Raw genomic sequence first — 16,088 nt, 5'->3', positions numbered from 1 at the left:
GAGCACTCGATGGCTGATATACTTTTTGATTCTTTGTAAGATGATTATATTTGATAAATCATGGAATATTGCACATAACTCGAAACGTTTGTCGAGAAAAAAAAAGAGAGGGAGAGAGACGTATATCGGATGCGAATGTGTGGCAGATGCTGATAATATCCTCATTATCGTGACGTATCTCTGCGACGAGAATCCGACTGTGATCGACGTACGTGTCACATCCGCCGAATTTGACATTCCTGCGACAAGAGTATCTCTCGTCATGATACGATACACTTTTCTTCGCGTAGTTGTACGATAGCGTTACTCCTCGGCGTCCGATCAATGGTCAGCGGTTCTAACGGCAAGTCATCAACCAAATAACACTCATACTCTAAGTAAATAATCACACGCGCGTCGTCACACACGAACTGTAATCGCGATTTTGTTATAATGTTACATTTCTTATTATAATTACCAATTACACTCGTCTTATTCGAAATTTTCATACAAATTCCCGGATAATTTATTGATTGTTGATTCCCTTGGTGCCTTCATTATTTATATGTGTGTACATAATCGGCTGACAGCCGATAATTTCATATACATATACCTATTTAAGTTATACCATTCGACCGAATTTCACGAAATTTGTTGAGAATAAAATGAATAAATTCCATTATATATATTTATCAATCAGGTGTGCCTGGAAACAGCGTGAAAAATTAATAGAGCTAACAAATGTTGAGAAATCATTAGATATATTCTTTCGTTGCGACAGTAGAATACATTCACCTTTATTCACATCGAGTGAATAAAAAAACATCCACATTTTATTTTATATTTTTCTTTAACATATAAAAACATGTATAAGATATAAAATAGGAATTCTCTGCAGGGCATCGTAGGCGTCAGTATAAATTGCGGCAGTAAGTGTGGGAAGACGGTACATCCGATACTTGATCTTCATGCGTACAATACGTCGCGTATGACATTCAGCAATAATGTCCATTTCCCTCGCAAACCCATAATTAAATTATTCGTGCAACAATTTCAACCACGATAAAACTTTCGTCTCCGTTCTGCTGCGCGATGAACACAACGAGGTGAATATTTCTGGTTGCACTGGTTTTCTTCTAGTATCCCATTTCAACGCTTCACACCGTAGCACCCATTACATGGCGAGGCCAGACCCCTCGCTGATTTTATTTGCATGCTCAGGCTAAGCATATTAGGGTCTTTCCTTCGTTCATTTTATCCTGGACCTTGTCACTGGCCGTCGACTTCTCCGCTTGTCCGCTAAAAGCGGCGCAGACGAAGGTGAGAGCGACACCGATCGCCGCGCTATAAAACGCCCAACCTGGAAGAAACGATCTTTTTTAGTACAAATAAGAAGAAAACACTTTATATATACGAGACTGGATCTTAATATTTTTTTAGTAAATTTATATATAGTTTCCAGCACTTCCAACTGCGCGTCAACACAGTCAGTTTTGAAACGCAGTCTTAAATTGAATAATAATCTAGTAAATTAAATTGATAATCAATAATAGTGATCATATCATTATTATTAGTAATTAATTATATAATCAAATTAATTTTTTTTTATATTTTATAGATTTTTTAATTTAATTCGGTCAACACTAATCTAATTTTATTTTACTTTTTTTGCGTAGTAAACGAGAATCTAAACAAAAAAATCATGATGACATCAAAACAATATCAAAATAGCTTCAAAATGATTATTAAAAGTAAATTTTCATTTCAAAAATCACGATTCCTTTTACATTATCGTGGCCTGTTTTGCTTGGAGAACAATGGCTACCACAATTCTTAGAACTGATATTTTTTATAACTGTGATTATTTAAGAACCCCGTCTCTTAAAGAAAAATATAGAAATCCGATTTTAAAAACTAATTTTATAACTTTCTAATTTAATTTACCAAGACTACAGTTTGCGAGATAGAAGGCATCGGCTTCAGGACCGCAGATCCTCTGTACTCTCTCAGCACCCCAACCGGCAGGATACAGAATCATCCCAAAAAGATACAGTATTCCTATAAAAATCAATGTGCGAGACTAGAACGACAATACAAAGTACGCTTTGCATAGATGCGTTTCCCGATTATTTGATTTGTAGAATCGTGACAATGGGATCGCTTTTTAAGGCATGTATATATTCGTTGATTATTCCGGGCACAACCTTTCGTCACAATGGAGGTTGCGTCATTCGCACTCTCGAGATACCATTGTCAGACTGAAAGCACATTACGCACGTGGAATACTCAGCTGCAACGAAGCGATCATTGCTTTCTGAGATCTACGTCATTCTTACTAATGTCACGCTGAGAAAAGGCCAACAAGCTTTATACATATTAGAGCAAACGTTGTATATATAAGTATCTAAGGAAGAATTGTTGGGACCTAAATCCCACTACACGTGAAAGAAAAAGAAATACAAATCTTTTTATGAAAAACATCGCCCATCACTTCAAGGATTATTTCAGCCGCGAGCTAAGAAGCTTATAGTCGGAGTCTCATCGTTTCGTCATCCCATCATCTCAATCCTCGCCTCCGTTGAAGAGCAACATTACCGGCAACGGCTTGCGCCACTCCCGCCAGATTGAAGATGCTCTTGCGGCCGATGCTCTGCACGCAGCATCCGAGCAGGGCGGCTATCACGGTCACCGACATCGCCGCCAGGCCCGCGGACAGGAAAAACAGGGACGCCTTCCAGCATCCCGGGAAGACGTTGGAGTCCGTCGCAAAGCCGTCGATGTTGAAATTCGCGCAGTGCGTCTTGCCGAATAATCTCGTGCAACGATTGAAGATCCCGACGGTTGGTGTATATAGTTCCGTGCCGTTTTCTATAAAGTTTTGAGGCAATGAATTGCTTGACGATATTAAGGGCTATTTCGACAAACTCCGATTATCTTTAAACGACAATTAACTTAAAATAATATTTCTAATATACAGTTCGTTGTTTTTAATATCCTTTTTCGGTACATTAAATAGAATTAATTCTATTAATTAATTTGGTTTTATAATTATCCAAGCAGAACAACAAGTCACTATAACATCAAAGTGACACTAAAATGAAAAATCGGAAATGATTTAAAAAAAACTTAATAATCATTTTGGAATTATTTTAACATTATTTTGATATCATAATAACTTGTCCTACTTAGATATATATACTTAGATTATAATTATATAATTTGATAGTTTTATTCGTATTATGTAATAAAATAATGCTGATCGATCAAGTTAATCGAAGCTGGTCGATCCTAATGGTTCACTACAATTTATCTCGATAGTAAACAACTGGGGGGGGATTTCGAAATATACTTTATTTGAATTGAAGAAGCTGCTTACTTGTATCCTTAATGGTCGGTGGTCCTACAAGCCATCTGGGAGTGATGAGGCCTGATAAAACTGCCATCAACGCTGCCAGAGATAAGAGCGTCCATAACAGACTGCGTCCAGTGACTATCACATAGCACATGCTGCCGATCGATTGATTCTTTATGCCATTCTTAGATCGCTCGACCGTGTCTGAAAAATAGCATATCAATCCGTCATAAATTTTACATCTACACCTAATTGGACGCTAAAAATTGCAATTACTGACATACTTAACGAATCCTTCAAATTCCCGCTAAATAGTCTCGACGTTGGTAATTAACGCGATCGTGTTCTTGTTGCCCCTACCGACATTCGTTTCTAATGAGGGGCCGTGAAGGAATAAATGCCAGAATAAATGCCTTTTATATTAGTATTTCGAGAAAAACGCCGCGCGTCGTTGTTATTCGTGGTTCTCCTTCGTCGAGCGCGGGCATTAAAAGCGTGGCTGCGATACGGACCGAGACACATAGGATACACAGATCTCGGGTTACGGCGCAGCGGCCAACAGTTACAACTTTTTATTCTGATTTCACGGAAATCGTGAAAGGGCACGGGGGCTCCTCGCCGGGTACAGAAATCACTCGATCCTCGGATCTAGCTCACGGCACCGTGGAATCACCGACAAACGGACGCCGTAAGACATCCGTTTCATTCGTGATCGACTCTGGGATCAGACCTTTGCGGTCGTCCCGGGAGATAGCGGTCTCTCAAAAGTACCGCCAGTTTCCTGATTGGAACATCATAGATTAAAATAAGACTTTATGAAGAATTTAATTAAATTTTTTAATTCAATTTTAAGAATTTTCAACTTGCGATAATTTGATTTATTATAGAAAGAGCGATTTTGCTGAAGTATCTAAAAGTTTAAATTTTGATTCAGATTTGTGTCTAGCTAAATTTTTAGATACTTTAGCAAAAGTGTTTTTTTCATGCAGGAAATGCGAGAAAAATTCCTGAATAATTTTATCGTAGCGGTTGAGGGTGTTAAGAGTTTCTAATTCATTTGTGCGCGAACGCATTAATATGAACTTAATGAAGATTTCTTTTAAAAAATGATCAACGAAAAAAATTAATTCAAATCAATCACTGCTCATCATCCTAGTTCTCAGCCGGAATAGCGCCCTTCTTCTTAGGATATTCGTGGGCGGCGCCTTTTCACCTTTTATGCCACACGTCTTGCTCGAGATCACTGTCTTTCTCTCTCTTTCTCTCTCTCACATGCGCGCGCACGCCTCTCAAGGTTCCCTTGTGCTCTTCAAACCCGCAAACTTTAATCATCCTGGCCTCTTCACCACCAATCGAAAGGTTCACTTTGATCTCCACCGGCAATGAATCAACAAGGTAAAGTGCGATCTGTATATCAAATATGAAAAAGAGTGCTTTCGATACTTGAATTTTTTAACACAAATAAGCCAAGAAAATCATATTCAATCAAAGCGAATGTCTAATAACATTTTTGCGTGAATCTTGCAATTTGCAATTTAAGCAAACTGCGTGCCGATCATTTGTTCGTCTTGCAACATAGTCCTAAATTAAAAGCAATTTAATAATACCGATGTTAATTCGGTGAACATCTTAATACACTGTAAAGAACTTATTACGAAAAATATCCCAACCAGAATTCACAAACCTGGATCTCTCTACATTTCATGATGAACGTTTTATCAATTCGACCATTTGAATTTTTTGTGCAATCTTATAAGTATTTGTGAGTTTAAAGATTCGTCTCTTCGAGCTGCACGTCAAATTTCAAAGTTAGACCCAAATCAGTTATCGAGAAGAAAACATTCAACAGTATTATCGAAGTATAGTATCAAAGAAATTCGTTGACACTCAATGCTGTTGTCGCTTTTATTTCCGACACTCTCTGCCTGCGACTCTCAACCACTTCACCGAATGTGTTTACTTAGGATTACCCCCTAATCGCTGTTTATATTTGCGCTGTCTCGAACCCCGGAACATAAATGAATCTCTCTCTCTCTCTTTCTTTGAGAGATGACGTTGATGCATCGCGAGGGTGTTGTAAGAAAACATTCCTTTAAACCAGATTAATCAATCTCTTTAGCATTTTAACGATCACGTAAAAATCGGATCATATAAAAATACTTAACTTTTTAAAGCGTCAAAGCATCGTTTTCAAATAACTACCTATATCAAAAAAAAATACCAACTGCCTCTCATCCCCCTGATATAATCCACCAATTAGCGATAATTAATTAGCTGCCATCGTCGAGCGAGTTATCGCTTCTAACGATTTTCCATCGCGTTTAGCTCCTTGTTTCGGCGTCCCACGATAATTCGCCTTCGCACGTGATTAAGAATTAATGAACCGTGGTTCAATCGTTCAATTGACAATCTATGCAACTCGCAACGAGGAGAGACAGGCGCTGCATCGGCCACGCGTGGGCCGGCCGCTGAGAGTGCCGAGTGCTGTCTGCCCGACAGGCAGCTGCGCATTTTTCCTTTTCCTTTTTATTTTAATTATACCGGCTTTATTGTTACGTGCAGCGCAGCCACGCCTTTTCATAATGCGATACGCGGACCCCTTTCGCCAAGACCGTTCGCGCGCGAGCCACCGAGTCGTGAATTAATCCTCGAACTCGTACCGAGATCTCGACGCCTGCGGCGTCCAAATTTGCACGGAATTCTCTCTTCCCAACTTGGTGTCACTTTGATTACCATCGTTTATCCATTGGCAAATTTTTTTAGCGCAGCCTCCGCGTGAATTTAAAACGCGTCTTTGCGAGGAGAGGACAGGTTTAGCGTCGTGGTGAGATCGACCGTGCAGACACCAGAGATCTGGGCTTACAAGCAGATTATTAGCATTCTCCGTTGACTTACGGCTTTTCGGCCGTGAGTTACTGGACAGAGGACCCATTGGCGGATGACTAATGGTCGAAGCGTCTGTGCAACCAACGGCTGGAAAAGAGGAGGGACGATATTGCATTCCGCGAAGATGCGTGAGCTCCGTGAGCCGAATGAGAGATTCAGATGCCACCCACAGACGGTCCTATAATAGGATCCGAAACGTACCGTATGTATAATCCTTCACGAGAGGGTATAAAGACGTAAAAGGATTCAGGACAGAATTTTAATTTATCGCTTACGGAAAGGAAGACGGCACGTCCCGGTATATAAGCTGTCGTGGAAGAGAAATCATTGGTCTGGAGGTGGCTCTTTTAAAGGACCCGTTGACGACAGGATTAATGCGACGCGAATCATCTTAATTGTTCCAAGAGGGCCTCTACCCGCGGCGTTTGAAAACAAGGCACCTACTCTCCTTACGTAATCTCGCGAGTACGCCATATGTGAGGCAGCTGTTGGACAGGTGCTTCCTTGCATATCGCATCTCTTGTCTTTGTCCTCCCCCTTAATTCTTCTCGAGATCCAGTCTACGAGGAGAGGAAGAGAAACAGAGAGAAACAGAGAGAGAGAGAGAGAGAGAGAGAGAGAGAGAGAGAGAGAAGGTGAATCACCCTTTTCTTTATTTTTTTTACTGTGGCTTCACCACGCCAGCGTCTCGCTTACCAGCGATTTTACCCGTAGTGATTTATCGCAATTCCGAGGGTGATCGTTTTCTAAACGATCGACCAGTCCTAGACCCGTGCCAAGCGTGCGACCGATCTCCCTCCATCAGGGAAATCTTACATGAGACGTAATTAGACTTCCAATCGCGCCGTGAGTCATTCGACATGAGCCGTGTAACCAACAAGTGGAGCTCGACATGCCAGTTGATCATTGCCAGACACTTAAAGCAATGTTCCTAAAAGAGGTTCGACAGAGAATTATATACAGTTTTATTTTGAGTAACATAAATTATCGTACGTAACAACGTGGAACTTTACAAGATCTCAAAACATATATTTCATGTATATGTAATGCATACACGTATTCAAGATATCCATCTTATGCTTGTTTCCGTCAATGTAGATTAACTTTAATCTCGATCTAACTTAATCTTCATCTTTTTCTAGTTCTAAAAATTAAAAAAGGATGAAGAATAAGTCGAATCGAGATAGAAGTTATCTGCATTGGCGGAAACGGTCATAAGATGGATATCGCGAATATCCTGAAGTTTTGTAGTTAGCAGGATGTGTGTAAAAAAATATGAGGCGCTCACGTGTCTGTAATAAATTTTTGTCGTTCATCATCGCGACGATTATCGGCATCGATCAGCCGGAAGTGCGCAGTGTACGCGAGAAATTGCTTCCGAGCGTGAGAATTCACGCGTGATAAGCGTGCCTGGTGTTGCAGACCGCAGTTCTAACGACGGGATAATTAAGAAACGACAACGACGACCCTAAGGCCTAACGGTGATCCTCGCCAGCTCGCAATGAAGACCCGATTAAGATAACCGCCGATCGGTTTTAGGTCCGGCATGTGAACGATCCATCGAGACAACTTTGATTTTTAATTTTCCTCATTTCCGAATCGATATGTAATTTTCGCCAATACGAAAAAATATATTATTGTTATTTTTAGAATAACGCACCGCATCAGTCGTGCGAAATGCAAAATGGCGTTTATAACAAAAAGCTTTGCGACTGTTGTAAAACTTTTGTAACACGATAGGTCTTATCCTTGCGTTACTTGAACTTCCAATCACGCACGTAGATCGCGTATATGGTGTTTAGATTGGACACGCGCTGAAAATGATCCGTCGCGTTTATCGGCAGCACTTGCCGCACTCCTCGGGTGTGCACGCATACAAGTTTGTTGTTAACGAGCTTATCTCGTGTCTCAGGAAGTTGCACATTTGCCGCCCGCGTCTGCGTGCATATTTCTACGCGCACGGCACTAATCGCCGAAGGCGATCGCAAGGCCAGCACGATTAGGTCTGCCCATTTTAGCCATGCTTTCCTGCGCTCGTCGTGTTTCAAGCGAAATGGATGAGACGAGTTTGAGTTCCCGGAGAAATAGAGTTTTTAGCCATGCTTTCCTGCGCTCGTCGTGTTTCAAGCGAAATGGATGAGACGAGTTTGAGTTCTCCGGAGAAATAGAGAGAGAGAGAGAGAGAGATATGAAGCATATATTATTACTTTAAGATAAGCCCTTTAAGAACATAAGTGAATACGACTGTCGACAGAAAAAGCGCAAGTAATAAGAAAAAAAATTAAAAACGATACAAAGTAAAAAGAAATCTAACTTAAAAAAATACGTAATAATAAAATTAATGAAATAAAGAAAGCGATAACATATAGAATGAGCAAAACCATAAAGGAGAGAGAGAGAGACGCAGAGAACACGTTGTAACTGAAACGATGGATCTACAGGCGATTCCACGAACGCCTTTAATCACCGCAGTTGCTCGAAATCGAGATTATTTCCGCACTCCTGCAAGACTCACGCGATCTCGTTGTTTCACGACGCACTTAGAATCGTGACGCTGCCGCTGCCGGTTCTGCAAGTAAGATAAATCAACGATGGATTCAGAAATATCTTTGGAAGTACGAGCAAAAGGGCGAAAGACAGATTATGTTTATCAAGCCGTTCGAACTAGAGAATAAATTTATCGTTAATTCTAATCGAGCGAAATACTATAAAATGATTATACCTTTCACGATAAATTCTTCACGATGTTTTAAGATGCTTATTAGCGTTGATAACATTAAATTGCTCATTAATTTAATTTGTGATGTTTACCATCCCAGGTTCAGTTTAAGATTCGTTTCAAGACCAAAGGTGTATTAAATCAACGCGTACAGAACTATGAATAAGAAAAATAACGAATTTTGTTAGATTTATTTTACTGAATATATAAATTGCGGCAAAAGGGAAAAGACTGGTTTCTCGCAGAAAATTAGATACTTCTTGATTACTCCCCCTGTTAAATTCCTGTGATTACGAAAGGATGTGTTAATACGAAACTCCCGACCACTAAGGTGAATTTGTTTATCATTTTTGACGAGCATCGCTGCCGGATAGCATTAACATTCTCTAACGTTGCCGGGAGCACGCACGCACGCAGGCGGCTTCATTTATGCGTGCACACGCACGAACGCCCAACCAATTTATATTTATGATGTATCGAGCCTCGATGACACAGCGACTGGCTATGCTGGACTCGGACCAGCGTGGAGAGAAGGCTAGGAAGAAAGGACAAGATAGAAGTAATAGACAGAAGAGCGACCGACGAGAGTGGGAGGGAAAGGAAACAGAGAGAGAGAGAGAGAGAGAGAGAGAGAGAGAAAACACCCACGGAATGTAAAACGTTTCAACTGCTTGTTCCTCTGTGGGTTACTACCACTTCCGTTCGACTTGATTGCGAAAGAGCGAAAAATTCACGACGGACAATACAAGCTCGATATGCTAAAAGGGTACGAGATTACACGGAACTGTATCTTCCATAAATTAAAAACTCTCGTTTGAAATATCCTGTTTGTAAATTAGAATTCTCAGAAATCAGAAATGAGAAACGCTCTAGCGGAGAGTAAAAAGAGAGCGAATCGTAAAATCGTTATCTTAAAGCTGATCCTCTTCGTACTTTCCTCGGCTTCCCCATCTTCTCGTTTCGACCAGACATTCGTGAAACTCGTATATATTCTCTTTTCCTCCTCCTTATTCCTATCAGGAGCGTATTAAATGTTCACGCTCGTAAAAGTAGCCGATTCGATTGGCGGTCATTACTCTTCCCTACAGCTCATTCTTCTGCCCGCTCGCCACGTGTTCGGCCGGCTCGCGCATTTGCGTGAAAACGGAACACACGGCGCATTTTAACGATCGTTCGCGGACGTCGACTTAAATAATGCGCGCCCATGCGTGACGCTACTCCTTGAGGAAGGGGTTCTCGAAGGAGAGAAGAGCGGATTTCCCGATAAAGTGGGCGTGACACTCGTGAGAATCCACTTTACGATTTCGATTCATAATCACTGTCGCTTTAACATGCAGAGGATGAAAATACATTCGCATTATTCACAGAATTTCTTGCTCCATCCCTTTCGCAATTTTATAATATCATTATAGGTTTTTTAAGAAGAATTAAAGCTATTACTTGGATTGGAATAAGAAGTTTGCGTTCAATGGAATGCAAACGTTCTAAATTTTTTGCAGTGAAATCTCATTCCAAAAAAGTGAGATTTCACTCCTTTGAAGTGAAGTGACTAAAAATTGTCACACTTTTTCAAGAAGTGAAGGGTGATCGTATTTTCACTTTCTCGTAGTGAGATTTCACTGCAAGAAACTTAGAGTGAAGATATTACTATTTAAGTTTTATTTTTCTATGAGTTTCATTTTTAATTTAATGCAATTTTTTTATTCGAGGTATAAAAATTCATATCACTTGTTTTTTTAATGAAAAATAGTATCACTTGAATTTTATTTCTCTAATTCGGTACAATCGTTTTTGTTCAAAATACAAAGAACAAATATCATTTAGGTTTTATTTTTTAATGAAAAAAAAATATATATAAGAAACGTTGTTATCGTCCGAAGAGAGATGTGAAAGGTTCCATGCATTACAGAATCTGAATCAATTGGTGCTTTCAACAGTCGTTCGTCGTATCTCTCAACGATAGAGTGATTGTGAGCAGAATGCAATTCTTTGAAGATTTTTACTAACAATAATTATTATTGTATATACAAATATTGTAACGTGTTTTTCTGAAATCTCTCTTTTCTTCTATTCTTATCAAGTACTCTCATACCTTTCCGATTAACTTTTTCGATTCATTCGTGTCTTGTATGTACAATCACTGCCTGACCCACTTGAGAGCCGAAAAGAAAAGACCCGGTCCCCATAACAAACGGGGAACACCCTTTTGTTCCATCAGTCGCTCTCTAGACGCAAGTCGCCCGCATTCCTTTCTCAAAGAAAAAGAAGAACAAGCAGCCCCCTTCCGCGTTGGAAAAAAAAAGGAATAAGGTGAATTTATAAAAGCGGCTGGTAACAAGCGATCGACCGGCTGCACCGAGTTGCATCGGCAACTGCTGCACCAAGTTGCATCGGCAACATCTGGAAATACGATTTGATCTCGGACGATCTCTCCACGTTTTTGCGCTTTACTGAAACCCGATGCAAAAACTACTCAATGGAGAATCCGCGGAAATTTTAAAACTTGGATAAAAACGTAAGATTAATTTAAATTTTCCTTCTCTCTTTCTCACGTTATTAAAATGAAAAAAAAAATAAAATATTTCATTATAACTATTATGATTCTGAAGTCGCGATCTGTTTCGAATGATGTATATATTTTTCTATTAGCTGTAAAAAAATCAAGAAATTCCTACGTAAACGGAATACAACGATTGCAACGAATATCCTTGTCAACGGACTATCCCATTTCACTAACAATGAGCAACGAGGAAAATCAAATTCCATCATGATTCGGTCTGCAAATTAAATTTCATCTATGTATCTTACTTTACATCACTCATCGAATATTTTTTTAATGCAAACGTAAATGTGAATAGGCAAGTTCCGAAGAATTACAGAACAAGAAGACCAACCAGCCAGAGTAATGGAAACTTGCCGGTTGGTCCATGAAGCATAACTACCAACGACAAAGCGGTTTAATTGACGTCGCAATTTGTACCAATTTAGCGCCGCCCGAAATTAATATTAACGATCGCGCGCGGACAGCAAGCCGTGTTCCCGCGTGCAGAGGAACGAAGCGGACTGGGGGGGAAATTCGAAACCACCCCGGGGTGCATAATTCATAATACCGGGTGATTACGGCGCGCCCCTGACATCGTGATGTAAACACTCGTAAATCGATGCAATCGGTGAGAGACTCGCGGAACGCGAGCGAGCGAGCGATGATTCTGCATGACGAGAATCCTTACTCCTCGTAATGATAATCCCTTAATCCCTTCCGCAACGGATTGGCCGTACATTTTTCTTTTGCTCCGATCTCGCCGAGTAACTCGAGGATCTCGTGCAAAATAATTATTATTCTCGTCGAAATTCCCCTGGGGGAATTTAGCGGAGAACGCTGCTTAAAAATTGAAAATTATTATGTTCTTTACGATCTTTTTTAAATAATACATAATATTAAGAAACTACAATTATAGAATAAACAGTAATTTGAACAATGCGGCTTATTTTTCGTCTCATTGAAATTCTTTCGTCGACAACTTTTGCGAGGAACGCTGTTTTTGAAAAATTCCTTGTAAAATTCCTTAGAAGATTCCGTAATAGTAAACTAATCATACAAACTAAAAATCCGCAATTGTAGAATAATACAAGCGACAATAATTAGAACAATGCGGCTCACTTTTCGTCTCGTCGAAATTCCTCCGTCAGGAATTTCGCGGAGAACGCTGCTTGAAGATTAAAAATTATAATATTCCTTAACAGTAATATTACATAATGAAGAAACTGCAATTATAGAATAATAAAAGCGACAACAATTGGACAACAGTGTGGCTTACTTTTCGCCGCCCGTCTTCCGTGTTTGACCCAGCACGGTTTCTGGACAAGACCGGCGTCTCATCGACAAGTATAACGTTTCGTGATTTAGCGTATCGAAAAAATACACCGGAAGTTATTGTTTCGGTGGAACACGCGCGATTCTTCGATCGTGCTTAATCGCGGACACGAAACGCGCGCATAATCCACCTCGCGTGCAGCTCACTGGAAGCGCGGGGCACGACTGAAGAAGTAAGAACGTGCGGCGTTCGCCGGAGCGACAGTATAACGAGACGCGAACTTAGCCGCCGCATATAAGCGGGGGCAGAATCGGACGTGATAAATATCGTTTCGAGAAGACGAATCACGAACGAGACAACGAATGTTCGTTCAGGGTGATAACCACAATTTTTGAAGGCGCGTCCGGGATAAAAAACGCAGCGGAATCAGGCAAACGTGTTATTTACATGTATTTTAAATAACTTCGCAACTCTCATCGCTCGAACTGTACATAGGACAATGTGCAATTCTAATTCGACAGTGACCTAATTATTCAGATAAATGCTCACACATTATTGTTTAACGTGCAATTCAGTATGTTAAAAAATTAAAAGAGTGAGTCAAACTCTTCATTGATGTTTCGACAAGTTGGAGGAGTTTTCGAGTGTATAATCTGCGGCAGTTGTGAAACTAGCACGACGCATGTGTGTGATATAAAAGGATTTCCCTCAAAGATTAAACATGTCTGTTTTAAAAAAAAATAGGTTATGGCGTGAAATTGTTCTTTATCAATAGCGATGAATAATTTTGTTACAGCAAGAATCAAACGAAAAATATAAGAATTGTTTCATACTTGAAATATTTCTTTCTTTATACCTTTATCATTGTAAATGTTATAAAAAAAAGATAAATGTAAAAATATAATTAAATAATAGTAAATATAAAATTTTCGTAAGAATAAACAAGCTCAAAAATTTTTATTTTTTTGGAGGGTCTTTGAAATATTTATCAAAATTAAAAATTTTTTTTTATATCTATTATGTGCCAGAGAAAGCTTTACCACGAATTTCTGAATGCTTCGAAAATGAAAAGAATTTTTGTTTCTTGAAAAATTAACTTTTGGACTTGTTAGGTTTTTATGAAAAACTCTTTAGTGGTATTTTCTTTCTACTTTCCTATAAAGATTTATGATCTAATTTTGTTTTATTGGTCAAGCACGCGCGACATCGATTTAACACAGCTTGCCGTTTGTCCCATCATAGCACGAGATGTGTCATCGATTGAACCCAAGAGTTTCACGGCCGCCATTTGTGGCGCCATTAGGGCCCCCGACACAAATCATTTTGGTAATCATCCGCAGCGTCCATAATTATAGACTTTAATCCCACAAAGCCCGACAGAGCCAGTCTTTATCACGCGACTCGATCTTCGCCGCCTTCTGTTACGCAACCACGCATCAAAGTTCGTTCAATACTTTTCCCGAAGGCTTTTCCCCATCTCTCCCTTTTACCCCTCTTTTACGCGTGGCTTCATAGGGGTTGATCACCCCTATATTTCCCAAGCATCAGATTACATGTCATGTTCGCGATAAGGGGTGCCTTAGGCGCCATTGCCCTGCGAATATAACACGCGTAAAAGGTCGACTTGTTTCGATTATAAGACGAAATATTAAAAATAAAGAATTTCTATTTTGAAAAAATCTATAATAATAGTAACCCAACAATTCCAGTAAAAAAAATTTTTTTTATATATTTTAAAGTTTGTAAATGCACCAAGTGTATTGAAAAGGGAGAGGGGCTTATTATATAATTATCGTAAAAAATTATACTTTTTTGTATAAGAAATAAATAATTTTTTTTAAATCCCCTCATATATGTATAAGCAAATTTTTGTAAATCGATATTTTGTAATTTCATGATTTAAAATCCCGAATTCGTCATTGTACTAATTTGGAACAATCTGTTATGTCATTTACCTGTTTTAATTATATGATATAATTATGTAACTTTGATGTGATTTTTTTCAGTAGGACATATTTTACCAAACAGCACAATTCGTCATATATATATAATTTTGATGGTGTTCAGCAGTATAATATTTATTTTACAACAGTTGGAAATTTCCTTTGTTGAAATAAGGTTATTTCTTTAGATTTAAAAGTATAATCTAATCTCGACACAAAGCGTTTATTAAATGCTGACTTCTGTTGAAAGCGACCATTATATATAGAACGCTTTTCATGCGCTTTTTGTCATTTTGTTTCTTTTCTATCACAATAGAAATCGCAGAACAAATAATATTAGGAGGTTAAACATGTCAAGCAGAAAAAGCAAGCACGCTGCGTCAATAAAAGACCGAGAATCTTCAATAAACAGTTAGTATTTTTGTTAGAAAAGTTATAAGGAGTTTAAAGAAGAATACAAACGTTTGTAGAATTATTACAATAAATAATACATTAAATTTTTAATATTATTTGCTATAAAATAGATTATTCGAGAAGGAGTTCTCAAGAAAATTTTATTACGGAGTTTTTGACGCATTGCAAGGAATACGACATAGAATCGTTACCTAGTTTTGTAGTAAATTTCCATAAATATTACCGTATAAATCTATAATAAATCCGTATAATTAATTTTTATTATAGAAATTGTTCTTTTATAGATCAAAAATGGCACAGAGCAATACGCGAAGATTGAATCAGAAAAGTAATAATGAATTTGACAAACTAATTTGACACATTAAAGTCATCGTACACAAATCAATGTAAAGATTTCTATTTAATATAAAATATATAAATGGGTTAAATTGCGAAATCCTCAATACACTTTTTTGTGCTGTTTGGTAAAATATGTCCTACTGAAAAAAATCACATCAAAGTTACATAATTATATCATATAATTAAAACAGGTAAATGACATAACAGATTGTTCCAAATTAGTACATGATTTTTTTTAGATGACGTAATTTTTAAAAATCACATATTAGAAATACTTTCATGTATCATATGATTTTATAATTATCAAAATTTTAATGATTATATGATAGAAATAGAAGAAAAAAAACATATCGTATGACTTTAAATTATGTGATTTTAAAAAATCATATACTGATTTGAAACAATTCATTACATAATTTACATATTTTAATTACATGGTTTCGTTATGTAACTTTGTGACGTGATTTGTTCAGGGTGCATTTTATCATTCAAGATATTTTTATTTTATTTTTACACTCAAACTAGATCAATGTGCTATGGCTTTAATATGCATCAATGCATTAAAGTATCTAACCAAATTCGCTATGAGTATTCCGACTATTCCTTAGTGTTCGGATTTTGAAATTCACGTTTATTTTAAT

General features: G+C 38.2%; 1 protein-coding gene across 1 annotated transcript; it reads right to left on the bottom strand.

Moving 5' to 3' along the window:
- Positions 1-19: 19 nt before the first annotated feature.
- LOC108761104 (lipoma HMGIC fusion partner-like 2 protein) lies at positions 20-12,963 on the bottom strand. Its single transcript, XM_018507460.1, has 5 exons — positions 12,755-12,963; positions 3,356-3,535; positions 2,575-2,847; positions 1,924-2,037; positions 20-1,339 (listed from the first exon to the last, which is right to left on the bottom strand). Exons 2-5 carry the CDS (start codon positions 3,483-3,485, stop codon positions 1,197-1,199), a joined length of 660 nt encoding a protein of 219 aa, XP_018362962.1. The 5' UTR covers positions 3,486-3,535; positions 12,755-12,963; the 3' UTR covers positions 20-1,196.
- Between the last annotated feature and the right edge of the window lie 3,125 nt (positions 12,964-16,088).

This window comes from Trachymyrmex cornetzi, unplaced genomic scaffold (genome assembly GCF_001594075.2).
Source record: "Trachymyrmex cornetzi isolate Tcor2-1 unplaced genomic scaffold, Tcor1.1 scaffold109, whole genome shotgun sequence".
In the NCBI taxonomy this organism is placed as follows: Eukaryota; Metazoa; Arthropoda; class Insecta; order Hymenoptera; family Formicidae; genus Trachymyrmex; species Trachymyrmex cornetzi.
The sequence above is the reverse complement of the archived record's forward strand: the minus strand, read 5'-3'. Positions and strand labels throughout refer to the sequence as shown.

Excerpts from the sequence above, each read along its gene's own strand:
- LOC108761104 (XM_018507460.1), bottom strand. The coding sequence starts at position 3,485 with ATGTGCTATGTGATAGTCACTGGACGCAGTCTGTTATGGACGCTCTTA. Across the intron at positions 2,848-3,355 it reads ACCGACCATTAAGGATACAA|AAAACGGCACGGAACTATAT; the intron begins GTAAGCAGCTTC and ends AAAACTTTATAG. Across the intron at positions 1,340-1,923 it reads TCTCGCAAACTGTAGTCTTG|GTTGGGCGTTTTATAGCGCG; the intron begins GTAAATTAAATT and ends CGTTTCTTCCAG.